At 45.2% G+C, this 19,983-nt stretch overlaps 1 protein-coding gene across 1 annotated transcript in view; it reads right to left on the bottom strand.

Annotated features, from left to right (window-relative positions):
- The window catches only part of LOC121859388 (transient-receptor-potential-like protein), a gene marked incomplete in the record, with an annotated part of 64,444 nt that overhangs the window by 11,092 nt on the left and 33,369 nt on the right, over positions 1-19,983 (bottom strand). Inside the window, 6 exon segments of the mRNA XM_042356169.1 lie at positions 4,145-4,325; positions 4,803-5,028; positions 5,600-5,773; positions 6,086-6,281; positions 10,656-10,779; positions 11,036-11,255. Of these exon segments, the coding sequence (XP_042212103.1) occupies positions 4,145-4,325; positions 4,803-5,028; positions 5,600-5,773; positions 6,086-6,281; positions 10,656-10,779; positions 11,036-11,255 (1,121 nt within the window).

The following is a 19,983-nucleotide window of genomic DNA, read 5'->3' as shown; positions in this document are numbered from 1 at the left end:
ACAGACGAGGAGGAGAGCGACTCAACCATGAACGCCAGAGCAACTACAGCACCAGAGAAGAGGAGATAATGATAGAATAGCCCACCTCCTTGTCATCTCAAGATAACACAGTGGAATGTACAAGGCCTGTCCAACAAACGGCATACTGTACAAGCAGCAGCCATAGCTAAAAATATTGATGTCTTCATTCTGCAAGAAATCCTGATGTCCAAAGATAAACAATTCCGCTTGCCTGGATACCAACAGTACTCTGTACCAAAGGGGCCCAACTCCCATGGCAGCATGATACTCGTCGGGCGACCATCCCCAGTTCAGAAGTAGAACCAGTTCACTGTGGAGATGGAGTAGAGGCACAAGCTGTTCGGATACACCTGGCAAACGACAGTCTTGTAGTATACAATATCCATAAACCGCCTACCAAACGACTAGAAGCCGGTGAATTACTGACACAAGCAACACAGGAACTTGTGCTCATTGCTGGGGACTTCAATGCCCACCATCCAACGATCAATTCGACCACAGCAATGTTATCACCTAGTGGAACTGCTGACAGATGTTCCAGAAATAACGCTCATTAATACTGGGGAACCAACACACATACTGGGAGGAACATTGGACCTCACATTCATCTCCACTGAGCTCGTTCCAGTGGCTCAGTGAGAGGTAGATGATGAACTGACCAGTGACCACTTTGCAACGACAACTACTTTGAGGGTGGAGCTACTCTCTCCTCCCCCACGTCCGCCACCCAGATGGAATGCCAAGAAAGCAAATTGGAAATTATATCAAGATGAACTCCAAAAATGGTATTCGAACTATGAACCAGCAGAAGATATTGACCAACTAAACCAGGACCTTACTGATGCCATACAACACGCAGCAGAGGAAGCAATACCAAAAACAAACCCTACAAATAGACACCACAAAGACTATTGGTTCTACAATGACGAAGTCAGAGAACAGAATCACAGAATCAACACATTCAGAAGACATCTTCGACAGTACCCTTCCCCTGAGGGAGTGAAACTCTTGAGAGCTGCTGTCCAACATGCTCGTCAAAATACTCAGAAAATTAGGGAAAACAAATGTCTCGAGTGGTGTGCAACCCTTAATGCACACAGCAGCCTGAGTGAACTCTGGAGAAAACTCAGGATACCAACAGGAAAACTGCCCAGAGCTCCAGCTTACCCCCAGCCACTACAGGAAGCAAATCGCTTGGCAGAGCACTTTGCAGAACGCTCGTCATCAGCTCAACTACCTCCTGAAATAAGACTTCATCTACAGCAAGTACAACTGGAGAGAGAAGTAGTAGTCAGACATGCAATTGAACAAGCTGACACTACAGACTGTCTGTTTACTATAGAAGAAATCAGAAGGGCCAGGAAAACAAACAAAGACACCGCTCTTGGCAGTGATGGTATAACCTATTCATTGCTCAGCAATGCAGGACTTGCTGGTGACCTTGCTCTCCTAACAGTTATCAACGTATCATGGTCAGCAGGCAAACTCCCGTCAGCTTGGAAAAGAGCAAACATTGTTCCTATTCCCAAACCCAATGATCCCCAGAATTTCAGACCAATATCACTAACAGCATGCATCGGCAAAACCGCCGAAAGGATGGTCCTTACACGACTCCTCTGGAAAACTGGACCACTTCATCACAATATCTTTGGATTTACCAAAGGTGTCAGCACTGCACACAGTTTGGCCACTCTCCTGGGATCGATTGGTCAAAATAAGGCAATCGTAGTATTCCTTGATCTAGAGAAAGCATTTGAGCTGGCAAATGCACAGGCCATTGTAACCACTCTGGCCCGGAAAGGCGTCAAGGGATGCCTACTGGTTTGGATTGCTGACTATCTCCAAAACTGAACAGCAAGAGTTACCTGTCAATGACAAGTCTCGGATCACCAAAGACTGGAAAATGGCACACCACAGGGAGGAGTTCTTAGTCCAACTCTCTTCAACATCCTCATGGAAAACTTGTGTCGGCTCCCCTTTCAAGAGGGTACCAAACTGCTTTGCTATGCTGATGACTTAGCACTGATAGTAAAAGGCAGAAACCAGATCAGCAAAGTCCAAAGAGCACTAGACCTCATCAGTGAAAAATGTATGAGTCTCGGGCCCAAGATATCAATCCCAAAATCAAAAGCCATGCGGATTGGACACAATGAGCCGGTGACACAACTGCAAATACAAAGTATTGCCCTACAATGGGTCAATGTATACAAATACCTGGGCATCTGAATTGACAAAGGTCTCAACTTTGACAATGAGATAAACTATCTAAGAGACCGAATGGGCAAGAGAGTCAACATAATGAGAGCCATGACAGGACCCAAGGTGGGGGTGGGACATGTAGTCCTAAGAACGCTATATATACGCGCCATTCGATCATTAACAGACTATGCGACACCGGTTCTTAACACACTGTCTGAGTGGCAGTGGGAGAAATTGGAGGTTGCTCCAGAATAACGCTATGAGAGTCATTGTCAAAAATTTAAAACTTACACATAGAGACAGGTCTCACATCTCTTCAAGCTAGGGTGGAACGATGAACAGCGTGCTTTGCAACAAAACTGATTACCAGGGCTCGGGAAAGTGACACCAAGAATGGACTCTTACGAGCACTGAACCTTAACAGAGATGTCTTTAACAAGAAAATATGGCTATTGTGCGCAGCTGACGCTGTAAATCGACTGGAACTGAAAGACACAATCCTCAGCAAAGGACCTGATACAATGATTCCAGGCTACAGCACCCCAGCACCGTGGGAGTCCCCGCCAGCAGTCTTCAACATTCTACAAACTGGGACAAGAAAGGCCGACTCTAACCCATATGAGCTCCGACAGATAGCAGAGAGAAACATGAAGGCACTAACACCTCACAATAGTACAGTGTATTACACAGACGGTTCCGTAGAGCCCACCAGTACGAAGGCAGGAGCAGCCTTCACCATAGAATGAGGTAACATATCCCTTTGGGGAACCTCAGATGAATGCTCTAATTTGCAAGTTGACCTAGCTGCCATACTTGGAGCCCTAAGACACGCTTCCATTAACAGTCAACAAGGCGTTGTAATACACACTGACTCACGATGTGCTATTGAAGCACTACAATGCAGAGAGCATAGAGACAACATTCATCTCATAACATCCGTTATTGGACTACTGCAAGGTTTAAAACTACAAGATCGGCAAGTTATCATTAACTGGGTGCCCAGTCATATCGGAATCCCAGGGAATGAACGAGCTGATGCTGCTGCCAAGGCTGCGTTAGGACAGCGAAACATTGAGATGAACATCCCGCCCAGTCAGGAGCAGATAAAGAAGACCACAATAACACGAACTGCCCAGTGGAAAATAGACAAACATAGAAGATTAACACCAGTATCACGATCGGCCAGGTGGTACTATCTGGTCACGAATTATGAGAGACCACCACTCATGAAGGATATAACAAGAAGGAAAGAAGTCAACTTCCACCGAGTGAGACTGGGATACCCATGCATATGGGAAATCATTGTACAAGTACCAGCAGAGCAGCGCATGTGCAAGACCTGCGACAGCGGAGCAGAAAACTCACTGCAGCACTACCCCATAGAGTGCCTAGAACACAATTAGCTCGGAGAAACATACAACCCCCCCTATCACAGCAGAGAAGGTTGCCAAAATGCTAACCACCAACCACTCTCAAGAACCCCTACAGTTTCTTACCGAGTATCCACCCCCACGTCAGTGGCGGAGATGTACAGTTAACTAAAAAGATGCTGGTGTTTTATCCCAGCAGTGGGTGGACCAGCATTTTAGCTTAAGGTCCGCGTTGGTAATATTCCCACAAATCTTAAAGAAAAATAAAGTGTAAATGGGACTGCCCAGTATGGACCAATAGGCTGGCTGCAGTTTCCTCCATTTATATGTTTTTATGTTCTTAAGTCAGCTGTCACCGTGTGTAAGACATTACCTCTGGGCTCCTTGGTCCATAGTTGTTATGATAACTATAAGTGTGTGTGTGTGTGTGTGTGTGTGTGTGTGTGTGTGTGTGTGTGTGTGTGTGTGTGTGTGTGTGTGTGTGTGTGTGTGTGTGTGTGTGTGTGTGTGTGTGTGGAGATAATGACGAAGAGACAGCAAAGTTTCAATCGTACATCTCACTGGCAGTCTTGGCGATGGCGAGGCGAGCTACTCGACGGAACTTGTCACCAGCGGACTCCTCGGCCGCGGGCACCTCTTCTTTATCTATGGTGTCCTCTGAGCCCATAGCGGGAGACACGTGGAAGTCTCTCATCAGCCGACGCTCCCACACTCGCATCTTGCGTCCCATGGCAGCTGTGAGCGAGAGGGAGGGTGGGGGTTATCTTACATGGCAAGATAAACAGGACAAATACAGTAGAGCCCCAGTTGATATCAACTTTCAGTAACCCTAAACATTTATATATAAAAAATATTTAATTCAATAAAATTAAGGTAATTATAATAATAATAATAATAATAATAATAATAATAATAATAATAAAAATAATAATAATAATAATAATAATAATAATAATAATAATAATAATAATAATAATAATAATAATAATAATAATAATAATAATAATAATAATAATAATAATAATAATAATAATAATAATAATATGCTTTGGATGCACAATAAAAAATCATTGCATTACATTAATCATAAATACATGATGGACGTCTAAAAAAATTCAAGATTCTAAAATATAAGGAAATAAGAATGTAATATAAGCTTGCAAAGAAAAGAGGTAAGTCTGTTTTGTGGACAGCCTCGCCCTCTGCCAGTACCTCTGCTCTTCTTGGCGCACATCGAGATATCCATGCCGTTATGTCCGAAGAGATCAATGAGTTCGAATCTCAGGGAAGAGATATCGCCCTTAACCTCGCTGATGTCATCCTCGTTGACGGGTCGTTCTTCATTGCGTCGCTGGAGGGAGCACACGTAGCGCCAGATGAGAGCACGCATCACTGACAAGTAGCGGTAGTCGCGGGCCTTCATGTGGCGGTTGTGTGACTGGACGGGAGGATAACATTACAATTAATTTTTCATCCACTGACCCGACACAAACACCTGACCATTAGACCAACACTAACACCTGACTATTTACCCAACATTAACACCTGACCACTGGCCCAACACTAACACCTGACTATTAACCCAACATTAACACCTGACCACTGGCCCAACACTAACACCTGACTATTAACCCAACATTAACACCTGACCACTGACCCAATGCTATCACCTGACTACTGACCCAACACTAACACCTGACCACTGACCCAATGCTATCACCTGACCACTGACCCAACACTAACACCTGACCACTGACCCAAAACTAACACCTGACCACTGACCCAATGCTATCACCTGACTACTGACCCAACACTAACACCTGACCACTGACCCAACACTAACACCTGACCACTGACCCAACACTAACACCTGACCACTGACCCAACACTAACACCTGACCACTGACCCAACACTAACACCTGACCACTGACCCAACACTAACACCTGACCATTGGCCCAACACTTATCACAGTGTATATGGTCAGGAGCCAGTTAGTGCAGTACTCACCCTTGAAGACATACTACGGACCAGTTTTGACTTCTCACTGTGTTTGCCGCACATCCTGAGGAAGGTCTTGAAGGTGGGGAAGATGTTGAAGGGCGGAGGAAGCGTGTTACCTTCCTCGAAGTAAGACATCCACAGCTTGGTGCGGGCGAACTTCCACTCAGTGTCAGCGTGTTCCTGTGTGAGGGGATATCATAATCATTGGATAGGTGGTACATGTTATGTTTAAATGCAGTTAAGAGTGGTTATGGGGACCTATAAGCTATAACTCAGAATAAGAGAGACTTAAACTCAATGTGAGACTAAATCTCCCTTGATAAAAACCCACTTACACTGTGAGAGACAAGACTAGAGCCTGTTCAGAATATTGGGCCCTTACAATAAACCGGGCGATACACAGTGACTGACTAATTACTCCTTGAACTCACTCAGTACTTCCACCAAAACAGACTATGGAAGAGGGAGGCTCCTCCATCACGAGATACTTACAACAATGAAGGAATAAGAGTTGGACATCATAGCGATGAGGAGGTTGAGTAGGACGATAATATTGATGACAGAGTAAGCGCCGAACATAAGCATGGACCAAAAGCGGGTGTACTCGCGGATGCCAGTCAGCTCGAAGTCCTCCAGACCCACCATACCGAAACCTGCCCAGAACAATGACTGGGATGCCTCGAACAAACTGTGGTGGACCAGACAAACATGTAAACAAAAACAGGGTAATATTATAGACAGAAACGTATTAGAAAAAACGACAAGATAAGGGAAGAAAATAGAAAACTCAAACTAGTAGTTGTTGACATCAAACTTTTGTAAATAGACCCAAGACACCAATAGATATACTGTACTGTACTACACTGTACTGTACTGTACTGTAAGTCGCAAAGAAGAAAATTAAGTATTTAGAAGCTCAGCAAAAAATATATACGAGTATATAAGAATATATCTGAATAAGAAGAAAATGGAAGATTTTTTAAATTTTAGCCAAGTTTTCCCCAACAAAGTCAAGATAATGAAGAGAATGGCAATATAATATTTGTGAAACTAATAATATACAGGCAAAGATTTATGAACATGGAGGGCCATATACATGAAGTGCATCAAGAGCATAATGCAAATTGCTTGTCAGTGAGAAAATGCCATAAGAATTTGGAGATGAGGGTACTTAAATTATCAGTCCAGAAAGATTGATATAAATGCCAGGATTTCTTCACGTCAGGAGAGTGTGGGAAAGAATCCATCAACTAAAGTCTAATAATACCAAGTCAACCTATACGCAAGAGGCAGTGCTTATTATGTGATGTCATTGGCCCGTAGTGAAAGAAACCGGTAGTAAGGGAGGACTCGTATATTTTTCTGGGTTAGACCACCCCACCGTATTAGAAGATATTTTTGCCAGATATCATGATTTGTTTTTATCCCTAGCACACTATCTTTCAGTTAATCACTTGAATTTCTCATGAAAACATTATTTTTATGATATTCCTAATCTTATTATTAAAAAGATATATAATAATTATTATTATTAATCCTCTTCTTTCCCCTTCAATTTCAATTTCAATTTCAGTTGTATATTCCTTGATAGAGGAAGCGGGATCCTAGTGCTGTCACTAGGTACCCCTGTACAATGACACCAGAAGCATCTGGCAAGTGTGACAAGTATATCCAGTGTAAATATTATAAAGGGGCTTACTAAAGCCTAAGGAAGGAAGGATATTCCTTTAACACATAATCAATATTATTTACAAAATATCTGGCCAGTATGGGGAGGATCATCGTGTCTCCGTCAGGGGGTCGTTGAGTGGTGGTCCAGCAGGCGTCACGGAAGCGTTGTGTGTGGGGACATCTTAGGAGGTAGTGGAAAAGGGTGCTGCTGTCGGGTCTTCTGCATAATGCACAAGAGCGTTGCTCAGGGGATGCGGGGATACCAATCTCCCAAGCAAACTCATACCCAATGATGATATGTTCTTTCCCCTTTTAATATTATTTATACTCTAATGATTTTGCTGCCAGTATCAGTGTAAAACCAATAAGTAATCATAGGCATATGGTCTAGCTATTTACTGGGGATGGGGCAGAAGGAATACAAGAATTAAATAAAATAGTTAAAGAAAATAATAAAAAAATGTTAATGAATATAATCATCATCATTCTCTCTCTCCCCAAGCAATCAAAGTAAATCAGTGAATAGAAGTATATATGTGTAGAGGTTATCAATATGGCCACTAGATTTATTACAGATGACTTGGGTATACAACAGTTTCAAGCAACATATACAGTAGGTACTTTGTCTCTCCACACCTGGCTTCCTGGCCGAAAGTTAGACTTTAGGGAATTTAAATTTAAACCTGCCATAGGCTCTCAAGTATTGCCCTTCCTCCTGTTGCACCCTATATATTTGCTGAATGGACAATAAAATCAAATATTTTCTGTTTTTCATCCTTTGAAAATCGATGAAATATTAAAGTTTTATCATATAGTCTGTACTTTGATATGCATCCAGATATGGAGCATTTATCAGGCATTGTCACAGACCTTCACACAATGACGGCCAACTGGTAACTGAGGTCCGTGGCCTGGGGAGGGGGGGGGGAGTACTCACCCCCCCTCCCCCTCTCCCCTCCCACAGGCCACGGACCAGATTAAGTCATGGGCAGAGAAGGACGAATTTTCTACTCGAAGTGGGTTGATTTGATCTAATTCGACTTTGCCATCAATAATCAGAGCTAAAAGTGTGGAACAATAATTTAGTCTGATTCTCACATTATGTAAGGGTATAGAAGAAACCTGAGAATTGACCCCCCCTTCTATGACTTATTTTCTATTTCATTAATCCATTTCATGATTGTATTTCCAGGAGTAAGAGGTGGGCAGTACTCCGTGGTGGGTGTTGCTCAGAGAAGTCTTCTAAACTTATACAATGTACTAAATTATTAAAATATTATAAAATGTGTATGTGTGTGTGTAATAATAATAATAAAATAATAATAAACGGTTTATTAATAGAGTTGCAGCCGGTGGCTGAAAATATACAGACTTACATTTGATTTAGACATAATGATATAATATGTGTGTGTGTGTGTGTGTGTGTGTGTGTGTGTGTGTGTGTGTGTGTGTGTGTGTGTGTGTGTGTGTGTGTTGTAGTCGAGGTGAACACAGCAGAACTTTAGGATTCAGTATACAACTTCCTTAAAGAGGAGTAATGATGATCAGAAGACTCAAGGAAGAATACAAGATAAATGTGGAAGGTGAAGAAGATCTAACCCAAGTAGTAGCGGGCCCCAGAGATGGAGACTACCCTGTACATGCCACCCCCCCCCTGAAGCTCTAGACATAATGTAAGAACATCTGGAGGGACATGGTGTAGGGATATGAAGCTGGTGATCTTTCGTGACTATTATCATGAGATTAATTTCCTCACTCCGTATTTTATTGCTGAGGTCAATTGCATGTATTTCAATATCTTAACATTGAATATTGACAGTACCGAATGAAGAAAAATGAGTTAAATGACAAAAGTATATACAAAAAATGTTAGTTCGTAAGTTATTCTTTTTTACCTTATGTGTCAAGATGGATTTGTATTAAAACAAGTGTAAATGTTTCTTTTTACAAACATAACAACGTTACGAGCTTCACGTCACGTACCTCCTTCTTTCCTCACACAGCCAAACTGTGGAATGCTCTGCCTTCTTCTGTGTTTCCATACTTATACAATCTATCTCACTTTAAAAAGCTGGTTTTCCGGCATCTTCGTGGTGGAGATTGACACAGTATAACCTTTTTCTTCTCTATTTTCAATTTCTTTCCATTCTTTTTTTTTTTCGCCCACTTGGTCCCGTTGTGGGTCGTTTGACCTGTGCCCGGGTGGGCTAATTCACGTAAAAAAAAAAAAATCTACAACCAAGAGAACGAGCAGAAAGGGTCAAGTCAAAGTCGTTTACATAAATTACAAGAATGGGTAACGAACCTAAGCCCAGGTTGAAATTGAGAAGATTTATCGGACGCGGATGACATTAGTGGATGAAGAACTTTATGATTCGGACTAGAAACAGAAGAAACGTCACAGATTTTTTTTTTTTACAGGGAATAGCCTGTAGTGAACTTCTCCCCTACAACTGCGTAGCGGCGTCACCAGCTGCTACCATCTTCCCTAGCAACCAAGCGAGTGGCGACAGCAGATGTTACCGTATCTTAGCAACGGAACCAAAGACCGGCGACTTTCTCGGGTTTTCCCAACATGACTCATAGATGACTCACGGCTGCTGGGTATATAAGCTCTGTCTCTCCATTGAGATTCATTCTGGCCTCACTTCTACAACACGCAACACCTCCTCCTCCGCCGCTGCCTGGCGGCCCTCGCCTCTCCTCCGCCTGCCTGGCGGTCCTCGCTCCCGCCAGCGAGCATGGCGACCCACCAGCTGTCCTTCTCTGAGCTTCCTCACCAACCAGCTTTCTCATTCTGGCCATTCTTCTTGAACACGCAACACCTACTCCAGCAAGCTCCTCGCTGTCCAGCATTCATTCAACCAGGAGGCCAGCAACAGGCAACATCTTCTCTAACGAAGCTCCTGCACATCTACTTCCTTCAACACGCTACTCACCGAACGTCTCTACTGAGCAGCTCCTCACCACACGGCACCTCCAGCACCAGACTGTCTATCATATAACTTATATTATACAAGAAAACCACCTTATAGTTTCCATCCATCCTGAGTGCTAGACAACATTATACCACGAATTCCTACAAGCCCACCCTGGCACATGTCATCGACCCACAACGGGGCCTGGGGGGCGAAAAATAAAAGTTAAAATAAATTAAATGTAGAAGAGAAAAAGACTATTAATCTACACCACGAATGAATGCTGGTGATGTTCTGATAAGATACTTGATCAATAAGAAAATCGAAGGAAGGGCGGGTGAAGTAAGAGATAATCAATATGAATAGTATAAAAAAAGATAGAGACTCTGACGACATTACAGTGGACAAGAAAGCTCTGGGAGTCAGAGCACTTGAGGTACAGGAGGAACATGTGTTCTAAGCTTCAGACATACTTGTGGAATCGTCGCCACTTCATACAAGCGTCACCCTGTTTGGTCCAGTCAGGCATCCCGCCGGGCAGGGAGTAGCACTTCTGTTTCTCCAAGTCATTGTAGTACCACAACAACTGTGTTAGACCTGCAGGTACACCCAAAATATGGTCATGAGGCTGATGCGCACTTACAACTGATATAATTATATTAATGAAAGTATTATTAATGAACATACTCTGGCCAGAAATTTTCAATTAGTTACATTTTTTTCTTATCAGTAAAGTATACTTCAACTGCACTCAATGTTGAAATATGCATTTCAGGTAAGGTCATTTGTGTACACACACACACACACACACACACACACACACACACACGCATGCACCTGGAAGTCCTCTTACCGCAGGCAAATGCAAAAAGCACGAGAGTGTAGATGAAGAAGAACTTGACGATATCGATGACCATACGACCCAGGGAGATCTGGAGGGGTCCCAGGTAGGGGTTGATGCTGAAGATGTGGACCAGCTTGAGCGCCGAGAGGATGTTGGCAGCGGCAAACAGCCCCTCCGAGATGAGCTGAGGGTCGAAAGTGTCCCACTCCTCCCTCGGGATGAAAGCCGTCTGTAGGGTCAAAGGTCACAAGTCAGCTTACAATGTGTCACACGTGAAGTATGACTCATGGTGTTATTGTAGTCTAGGTTAAAGGATGACTCATATGGTGTTTCTGTAGTCTAGGGTGAAGGATGACTCGTATGGTGATACCGTAGTCTAGGGTGAAAGATGACTCGTATGGTGTTACTGTAGTCTAGGGTGAAGGATGACTTTTACTTTTTATCCTCTTCACCACTCATCAGCTCGTTCGCCACTTGGACGATCGGTCACGTTTCTGTTACGCACTGTTGGCTAATACTGGGCATGCACCGGCTCCTAAATGTACTTGAACCTGCTCCAGTGTTGGTCAAGTCTGGTCTTGAAAGAGATCACACTAGGTGCCGTCACAACACTTTCTGGCAGATTGTTCCAAGGGTTCACAACTCTTACTCCGAAAAAGTTTTCCCTCACAGTTTTCTGGACCTGCGACTTCTTCAATCTTGAGCTGTGACCTCTTGTGGGGCGAGCGTCCGCCAGCTCCAAGTAAGGACACTCGACTGAGTAGTTCCCCTTGAGATGCTTATACACGTCTGTAGTATAAGCTAGGCAAGTTCAGGCGCTCCAATCTCTCAGGATAGTTGAGGTGCCGAAGCGCAGACACCAGTCTGGTGGCCCTCCTTTGAACATTTTCAACCAACTGACAGTCCCTAGTATACCTCGGGGACCAGACGGGGTGACAGTACTCCAGATGGGGAAGCACTTCACTCTTGAATATCGTTACGTCTAGATATCTGAACGACCTTCTTATAAGACCTAATGATTTATTTGCTCGATTTACCTTCAGCTCAATGTCAACATACACACCTAGGTCCTTCTCACATTCAGTTTCAAATAGTGTAGTTTCTTCATCCCGTTGGGACATATGATACGCCTCCTTACCGTTGGTATGCCCCAGGTGCATCCTCTTACACTTCGTGACATTGCATCTCAGCAGCCATTTCTTCGACCATTCCTGGAGCCCACAGAGGTCCTTCTGCAGCTCTTCACAGTCCGCTTGGTTCTTGATTTCCCGAAATAACTTGCCATCATCGGCAAACATTTGTATGGAGGAGTGTACAACGTCAGGCATGTCATTTATGAAACAAACAAACAACAGCGGGCCCAATACACTGCCCTGTGGTAGCCCGCTTGTGACATGTACAGATGATGATTTCGTGCCATTAATCACCACACACTGCTTGCGGTCATGTAGAAAGTCTTCTATCTGCTCTAGGACATTTCCCCGAATTCCGTACCCTTCCAGTTTGATTTTAAGCCTTTCGTGGGGTACACTGTCGAAAGCCTTGGCAAAATCTAGGTATATATTGTCGATATTACCGCCCCGTTCCAGAAGATGGGTCCAAATATCCAATACCTTAAGCAATTGTGTTAAGCAGGAGCGTTCCGGCATAAACCCATGTTGACAATCCTTTACAAGGTTGTTTCGTAGATGCTCCATCGCCGCATCTTTAATAATACTCTCAAGTACTTTACATATTATGCTGGTCAGGCTCACCTGTCTATAGTTGTTCGTGGAGTGACGATCGCTCTTCTAAAAGATAGGACTCACATAAGCCATTTTTCAATCACTGGGGACCTTTTGTTCATCCAGGCATTTACTGAGCAGGATCTTCAGGAGTTCGGCAAGCTCGTTGCACAACTCTCTTAGCACTCTGGGATGCACCATGTCAGGGCCGGGACTCTTATGGACCCTTAGCTTTGACAGTTTATTTCTAATACCCTCTTCTGTGAACACAGTGTGGGTCAGTGCTGTGTCGAACCGTCTGTCCTCTAACACCGAGGAAAAGAAGCTGTTCAATGCATCAGCTATGCCCTGGTCAGAATCGGCATAACTACCAACTTCAAGCCTCAGGTTAGATACTCCTACTCGCGTTTTTAATTTCGATTTTGCATAGCGGTAAAACGCCTTTGGGTTTGACTTGACCTTGGTTGCAACCAGCATCTGGAACTCCTTTTCAGCCCTTCTACACTCTGCCTTTGTTTGGTTTCTGGCTCTTGCATACATTCTCCTGTCCTGCTCTTCGGTTTACCTAACCCAAGTCTTGAATTTCTGGGTTTTCTTCTTAACTTTGTCGACCGCCGCATGGTTCATGTGTAGGAATCCCCTCCTATTTCTAGAGGAACTAAGTTTGGTCTTGGGTATATATTTATCGATCAAATGGGTCACTTTACAAGTTATTATATTCAGCGTAGTGTCTGAGTTCTCTCGCCTTAGTGAGTCAGGCCAGTGGATACCCCTCATCTCTTCCCTCATCCCGTTGTAATTTCCCTTGTAATATTTGCACCTTGGCCTGGCTTTATCTTGAACATAGTAACAGTTAAATCTGAATAACACCACTACATGGTGACTGGTGCCAAGTGGGGCAAGATATTCCAGTTTGGCCACCATACCCTCCTCGTTTGTTATGATGAGGTCTAGTGGCTTGGGTGTTTGCTGCCCTCTGTAATGTGTCGGGTCTCTAACAATGTTGGAACAGAAAATTATCTCTCAGAGTTTCTACAAAAAGAGTAGCAGGATTATTCAAGTCATTTGGGGGTTAATTCGTTTCTCCAGTCGATGTCGCCATAGTTAAAGTCCCTCATGAAAAGGAGGTGGCCAGGGTTGAACATCGCTGCGTTGTCTGTTAGGCTCTCAAGTTCCTTTGATATAGTGGGCCACCGTTTGGGGATCTGTAGATACACCCGACAATATTAAGTCCCCTTCCATCAATTTCGTTTTACTGCCACTTGGACTGTTCAAAAACATCCTCTCCCTGTACCCTCGCCTTGCTGAATCTGGGTGTTGCTAGCATAGATAACCCCACACCCCTCCTGCAGGATTCTTGATTCGTAAGTGAGTCATATCCACTTAATGCAGAACTCATTCCTCTGGGTCAGACTATATTGTACAACAGTTCCTACAACTCCTACAATATCAGGTTGGGTGTACCTTCAAGTAGTGTTCAAACTCCTCTCACTTATCAGAAACGTGTGTGATGAGTGTGCATGACATTTCAGAAAGCCAGAATTTGTTCTCGGTAACGTCTCTGCTCTTTGTGTGCTCAGCCCCCCTCCATTCTTAGAAGCTGCAGCATTTGCTAGAAAGTACACTGTATTTTGAAGGGTGTGAGTTAGAAATGTCATTGTTTACGGCACTTGCCTCCTCCAACTGGTAGGCAGGCTGATGCCACCTCCTGGTGGGGGTAGGAAGCAGGGAGGAGTGCTCTGCTGCCCTGGCTCTGTGTCAAACACACTTACTTTTACTACCCTCCCCTGAATATAACCCATGTACAACCGTCCACGTTCCTCCTTGACTCCTCCCTCTTCTTCAAGTCCTGCAGGAGCTTCTTGTGCTTTGTTCCTCTGCATTACTGTGTGTGATCCTGGGTGAATGAATATACTCCAAAATGCCTCGCTCCTTGCTAAATGTTTTGCCTGCGAATAACCTCCATTCTCCTCATCACTCTTGTGTAATTCTGAGAGGGTGAGGCTTGTCCTCGCTTTGTCGCAGTCTCTTCACATCCTGAGGGATTGATGGCATCTTCAGCTTCCCCCTCTGTAAAATATTCTTAAACTGCATCTTATCCTGTTTTATCCTACTCAGTTCCCTCCGCTTGGCTCTCAGGGACTCAAAAACTAATACATTGTTCCTGCCTTCAAAACATTTCCTGTTCCTCCTCTCTCTCTAGCAGTAGGTCCGCTAATTGTCATTTCTTCAGAGACACTTCTTTGAGTCCTAGCTGCTGTAGAACCTGTTTGGTCCTTACTCCGCCACCTCAGGGCCGTGTTTGAGCCTCAGCATAACTCCTCTTTCTTAGCAACCACCTCCCATTCTATCAGTTACTTCAGTCTTAGCAAGGATCTCTTTCCCAACATTTCTGGTTTGGTAGCAAGGATCCAGCTTCATCTATTTTTTATTACGAGGGAACTCTCGTTCTCCTGTGGCTTACAATCGCCTCTTTCACCTTGACTATACAGTGAAAGAGCAGTACCAGCAACAGCCTTCATGCTTTACGGCAGCTTGTATCGTCTAAACTCTGCATTGCTCCAGGCCTGTACCATCTACATCTATATCCGTTGTCACCCTGCACTAATCATCACATGTCATAGCCCTCGTGGTTGTTGCTGTTGTGGGGGGGGGCAGCAGGGAGAGGGGGGTCGTCCAGTGTTGCCCTCCAAGACAATTTGAGTTATCTTCTGATTTCTCCTTTTTTTTCCAGTTCCTCTCGACGAGTTGTTGGTATCTACTGTATGTGCTGTCCCTATTTACACTGTATCTTGCAATAAATGACTGATCATATGCCCACTCAGTTCTTAGAAACACTTCATTATCGGCTTAATAATACTACAAATATTGATTCTGTGATAATTACTTGTAATCTGTGTCCTGGTAGCAAGGCCTAAGCGTTGAGGTCCCTTTAAAAGCCCCGTTCCGCTGCCTGGGTATAGGCCGTTATGGCTAGTGTCATCCACCGGCCAAGCACAATTTATTTTACTGAGCAAGAGATAAACACTTCAGCAGGATGACTTCCTTAATCTCATCTACTAATTGAAGTCTAAGTAAAAGTGATATATGGAGGTGATTGTGCTCTTATGGCAATTCAGAAGTGAAAAAAAAACAAGTATAACCTAGCTGCCTCCTGTTGGTGTTTTAACCTCCTCGGCACTGTGTTGCCGTATGAGTTGTCTTCTGTTTTTCTTTCTTTTTTTTTTAGTTCACTTCGGCGATTCGTCGGTATCTATGTGACATCTCTATGTACACTGCATTTTGCTATGAACAACGGATTATATACGCCCACTCAGACCTTTAGAAACACAAGAAAAAAAATCTTTGGGGCGGTAATAGAATGCCCTTTAGAATAGCCAAGCTAGGATTTTATTTTATTTTAACTATTATTTCTTTATACTTTCTTTTCCAGTTCTCATCAACGACTATATCTCTTTGTACTATCACTATGCACACTGTATCTCCCTATGATTGGTGTAGGATTAGGCACAGTTTCAGTTCTTCAGAAAGCACACAAACAAAATAAAAATGAAATAAAAATAAAAACAAAACTCTGTGCCACCTATAACACGACTTGGTTTCTGCTGGCAGTGGTGCCTACCAGCTTGCTTGCCAATTTGTTCTTCACTTTTAAGTTATTTACAACCTCTTCCGCGGTCACTGATGACACTATGAACTGATTTAACTAAAGGACGTGTAGTGGTGGTGAGGAAGGTAGTAGAGGAAGGTGTAGTGGTTGGTGAGGAAGGTGTGGTAGTGGTGGGTGAGGAAGGTGTGTAGTGGGTGAGGAAGGTGGTAGTGGTAGAGGAAGGTGTGGTAGTGGTGGGTGAGGAAGGTGTGGTAGTGGTGAGGTGGTAGTGGGTGTGGTAGTGGTGGGTGAAAGGAGCGTGGGTAGTGGTTGGTGAAAGGTGTGGAGTGGTTGGTGAGGAAGGTGTGTAGTGGTGGAGGGAGGTGGTAGCATGGTGAGGAAGGTGTTGTAGTGGCTGGTGAGGGAGTGTGAGGAGGATGTGGTAGTGGTGGGTGAGGAAGGTGTGGCAGTGGTGGGTGAGGGAGGTGTGGTGGTGGTGAGTGAGGAGGTGTGGTAGTGGTGGGTGAGGGAGGTGTGGTAGTGGTGGGTGATGGAAGTGTGTGGTAGTGGCTGGTGAGGAAGGTGTGGTAGTGGCTGGTGAGGAAGGTGTGTGGTAGTGGTTGGTAAGGAATGTGTAGTAGTTGGTGAGGAAGGTGGTGGGTTGTGAGGAAGGTGTGGTAGTGGTTGGTGAGGAAGGTGGTTGTGGTGGGTGGGGAAAGTGGTTGTGGTGGGTGAGTAGGAGGGGAGAAGGGTGGGGAGGTGTGTGGTAGTGGTGGTGAGGGAGGGGTGGTGGAGAAGGGTGGTGGAAATGCGTGGCAGTGGTTGGTGAGGAGGTGTGGTGGTGGTGATGAAGGCAGTGGAAGAGGAAGGTGTGGTAGTGGTGGGTGAGGGAGGTGTAGGGTGGAAGGGTGGTAGTGGTGAGGAAGGTGTGGTAGTGGTTGGGGAATGTGGTAGTGGCTGGTGAGGAAGTGCGTAGTAGTGGTGGTGAGGAAGGTGGTAGTGGTGGGTGAGGAAGGCAGAAGGGTGGCAGGAAGGTGTGGTAGTGTGGGTGAGGAAGGAGGAGTGGTGAGTGAAGGTGTGTAGTGGTTGGTGAGGAAGGTGTGTAGTAGGTGGTGAGGAAGGTGTAGTGGTTGGTGAGGAAGGTGTGGTAGTGGTGGGTGAGGGGTGTGGTAGTGGTGGGTGAGGAAGGTGTGGTAGTGGTTGGTGAGGGAAGGTGTAGTGGTGGTTGGTGAGGAAGGTGTAGTAGTGGTTGGTGAGGAAGGTGTAGTAGTGGTGGGTGAGGAAGGGTGTAGTAGTGGTTGGTGGAGGAAGGTGTGGTAGTGGTTGGTGAGGGAAGGTGTGGTAGTGGTGGGTGAGGAAGGTGTAGTAGAGTGGTTGGTAAGGAAGGTGTAGTAGTGGTTGGTGAGGGAAGGTGTAGTAGTGGTTGGTGACGAAGGTGTAGTAGTGGTTGGTGAGGAGGTGTGGTAGTGGTGGGTGAGGTGTGTGGTAGTGGTTGGTGAGGAAGGTGTGGTGTAGTGGTGGGTGAGGGAAGGTGTGTAGTTGTGGTGGGTGAGGGAAGGGTGTAGTAGTGGTGGGTGAGGGAAGGTGTGAAGTAGTGGTGGGTGAGGAAGGTGTAGTAGTGGTGGGTGAGGAAGGTGTAGTAGTGGTGGGTGAGGAAGGTGTAGTAGTGGTGGGTGAGGAAGGTGTGGTAGTGGTTGGTGAGGAAGGTGTGGTAGTGGTTGGTGAGGAAGGGTGTGGTGATGGTGGGTGGGGAAGGTGTGGTAGTGGTTGGTGGGGAGGTGTGGTAGTGGTTGGTGAGGAAGGTGTAGTAGTGGTTGGTGGGAAGGTGTAGTAGTGGTGGGTAGGAAGGTGTGGTGGTTGGTGAGGTGAGTAGTGGTGGGTGAGGAAGGTGTGGTAGTGGTTGGTGAGGGAGGTGTGGTAGTGGTTGGTGAGGAAGGTGTGTGGTAGTGGTTGGTGAGGGAAGGTGTGGTAGTGGTGGGTGAGGAAGGTGTGGTAGGTGGTGGGTGAGGGAAGGTGTGGTAGTGGTGGGTGAGGGAAGGTGTAGTAGTGGTGGGTGAGGAAGGTGTGGTAGTGGTTGGTGAGGAAGGTGTGGTAGTGGTGGGTGAGGAAGGTGTGGTAGTGGTTGGTGAGGGAGTGTGGTAGTGGTGGGTGAGGGAAGGTGTAGTGGTGGTTGGTGGGAAGGGTGTAGTAGTGGTGGGTGAGGAAGGTGTAGTAGTAGTGGTTGGTGAGGGAAGGTGTAGTGAGGTGGTGGGTGAGGAAGGTGTAGTAGTGGTGGGTGAGGGAAGGTGTAGTAGTGGTTGGTGAGGGAAGGTGTAGTGGTGGTGGGTGAGGAAGGTGTAGTAGTGGTTGGTGAGGAAGGTGTAGTAGTGGTGGGTGGGGAAGGTGTAGTAGTGGTTGGTGAGGAAGGTGTAGTAGTGGTTGGTGAGGAAGGTGTAAGTAGTGGTTGGTGAGGAAGGTGTAGTAGTGGTTGGTGAGGGAAGGTGTAGTAGTGGTGGGTGAAAGGTGTGGTAGTGGTTGGTGAGGAAGGTGTAGTGGTGGTTGGTGAGGGAAGGTGTAGTAGTGGTTGGTGAGGAAGGAATTATGGTAGTGGTTGGTGAGGAGATGCGAAAGTAGTGGTTGGTGAGGGAAAGATTAGTAGTAGTGGTTGGTGAGGAAGGTGTAGTAGTGGTTGGTGAGGAAGGTGTAGTAGTGGTTGGTGAGGAAGGTGTAGTGGTGGTTGGTGAGGGAAGGTGTGGTAGTGGTGGGTGAGGGTGTGGTAGTGGTGGGTGAGGAAGGTGTAGTGGTGGGTGAGGAGGTGTAGTAGTGGTTGGTGAGGAAGGTGTAGTAGTGGTGGGTGAGGAAGGTGTAGTAGTGGTTGGTGAGGAAGGTGTAGTAGTGGTTGGTGAGGTGTAGTGGTGGTGGGTGAGGAAGGTGTAGTAGTGGTGGGTGAGGAAGGTGTAGTAGTGGTTGGTGGGGAAGGTGTAGTAGTGGTGGGTGAGGAATGTGAGAGGCGGACTGTACCTGCCCACTCGTTTCAAATTAACTAAAAGGATAAGCAAATGGAGTGCTCGTCAAGAGGCTTGGAGTAAGGCGAGGTCACAACAGCATGTAAAGTGAGAGGAGGTATTGAGCTTAGGAAGATTGTGGGGTATATGTATAGAATATCTCTCTCTATCTTTACTTTCAAAACCTTTCTAGTAACGATGTTGATGTTTTCAGCAACTCGTAGATCAAAAAGAAAGGAGGAGACGAGAGATTAAGACTGAAATACAGTCCCTCACTAGTGCGTTTACAGGGCTATCAAGTTTTGTGCAGTGTAAGCAGTTGCTTGTTTACAGTCGACAGAGAAGAAGCTCCAAACAATAAACATACACTGAAATCAAATTAAAACAATATTAAAAATAAAAATCACAGTGTAATGATTTGTGGAATGTTTATATGACGAGCCCTGTAAACGCTCTAGTGAAGGGGACTGTATTCAGGCTATAATGACGAGCCCTGTAAACGCACTAGTGAAGGGAACTGTATCTAGGCTGTATGACGAGCCCTGTAAAGGCATTAGTGAAGGGACTGTACCTAGGCTATAAGGACGAGCCCTGTAAACGCACTCAGTGAAGGGACTGTATCTAGGCATATGACAAGCCCCTGTAAACACAATTGAGAAG

This window comes from Homarus americanus, unplaced genomic scaffold (genome assembly GCF_018991925.1).
Source record: "Homarus americanus isolate GMGI-L3 unplaced genomic scaffold, GMGI_Hamer_2.0 scaffold7626, whole genome shotgun sequence".
Classification (NCBI taxonomy): Eukaryota; Metazoa; Arthropoda; class Malacostraca; order Decapoda; family Nephropidae; genus Homarus; species Homarus americanus.
Note: the sequence above shows the minus strand (reverse complement) of the source record. Positions and strands in the feature narration are given on the sequence as shown.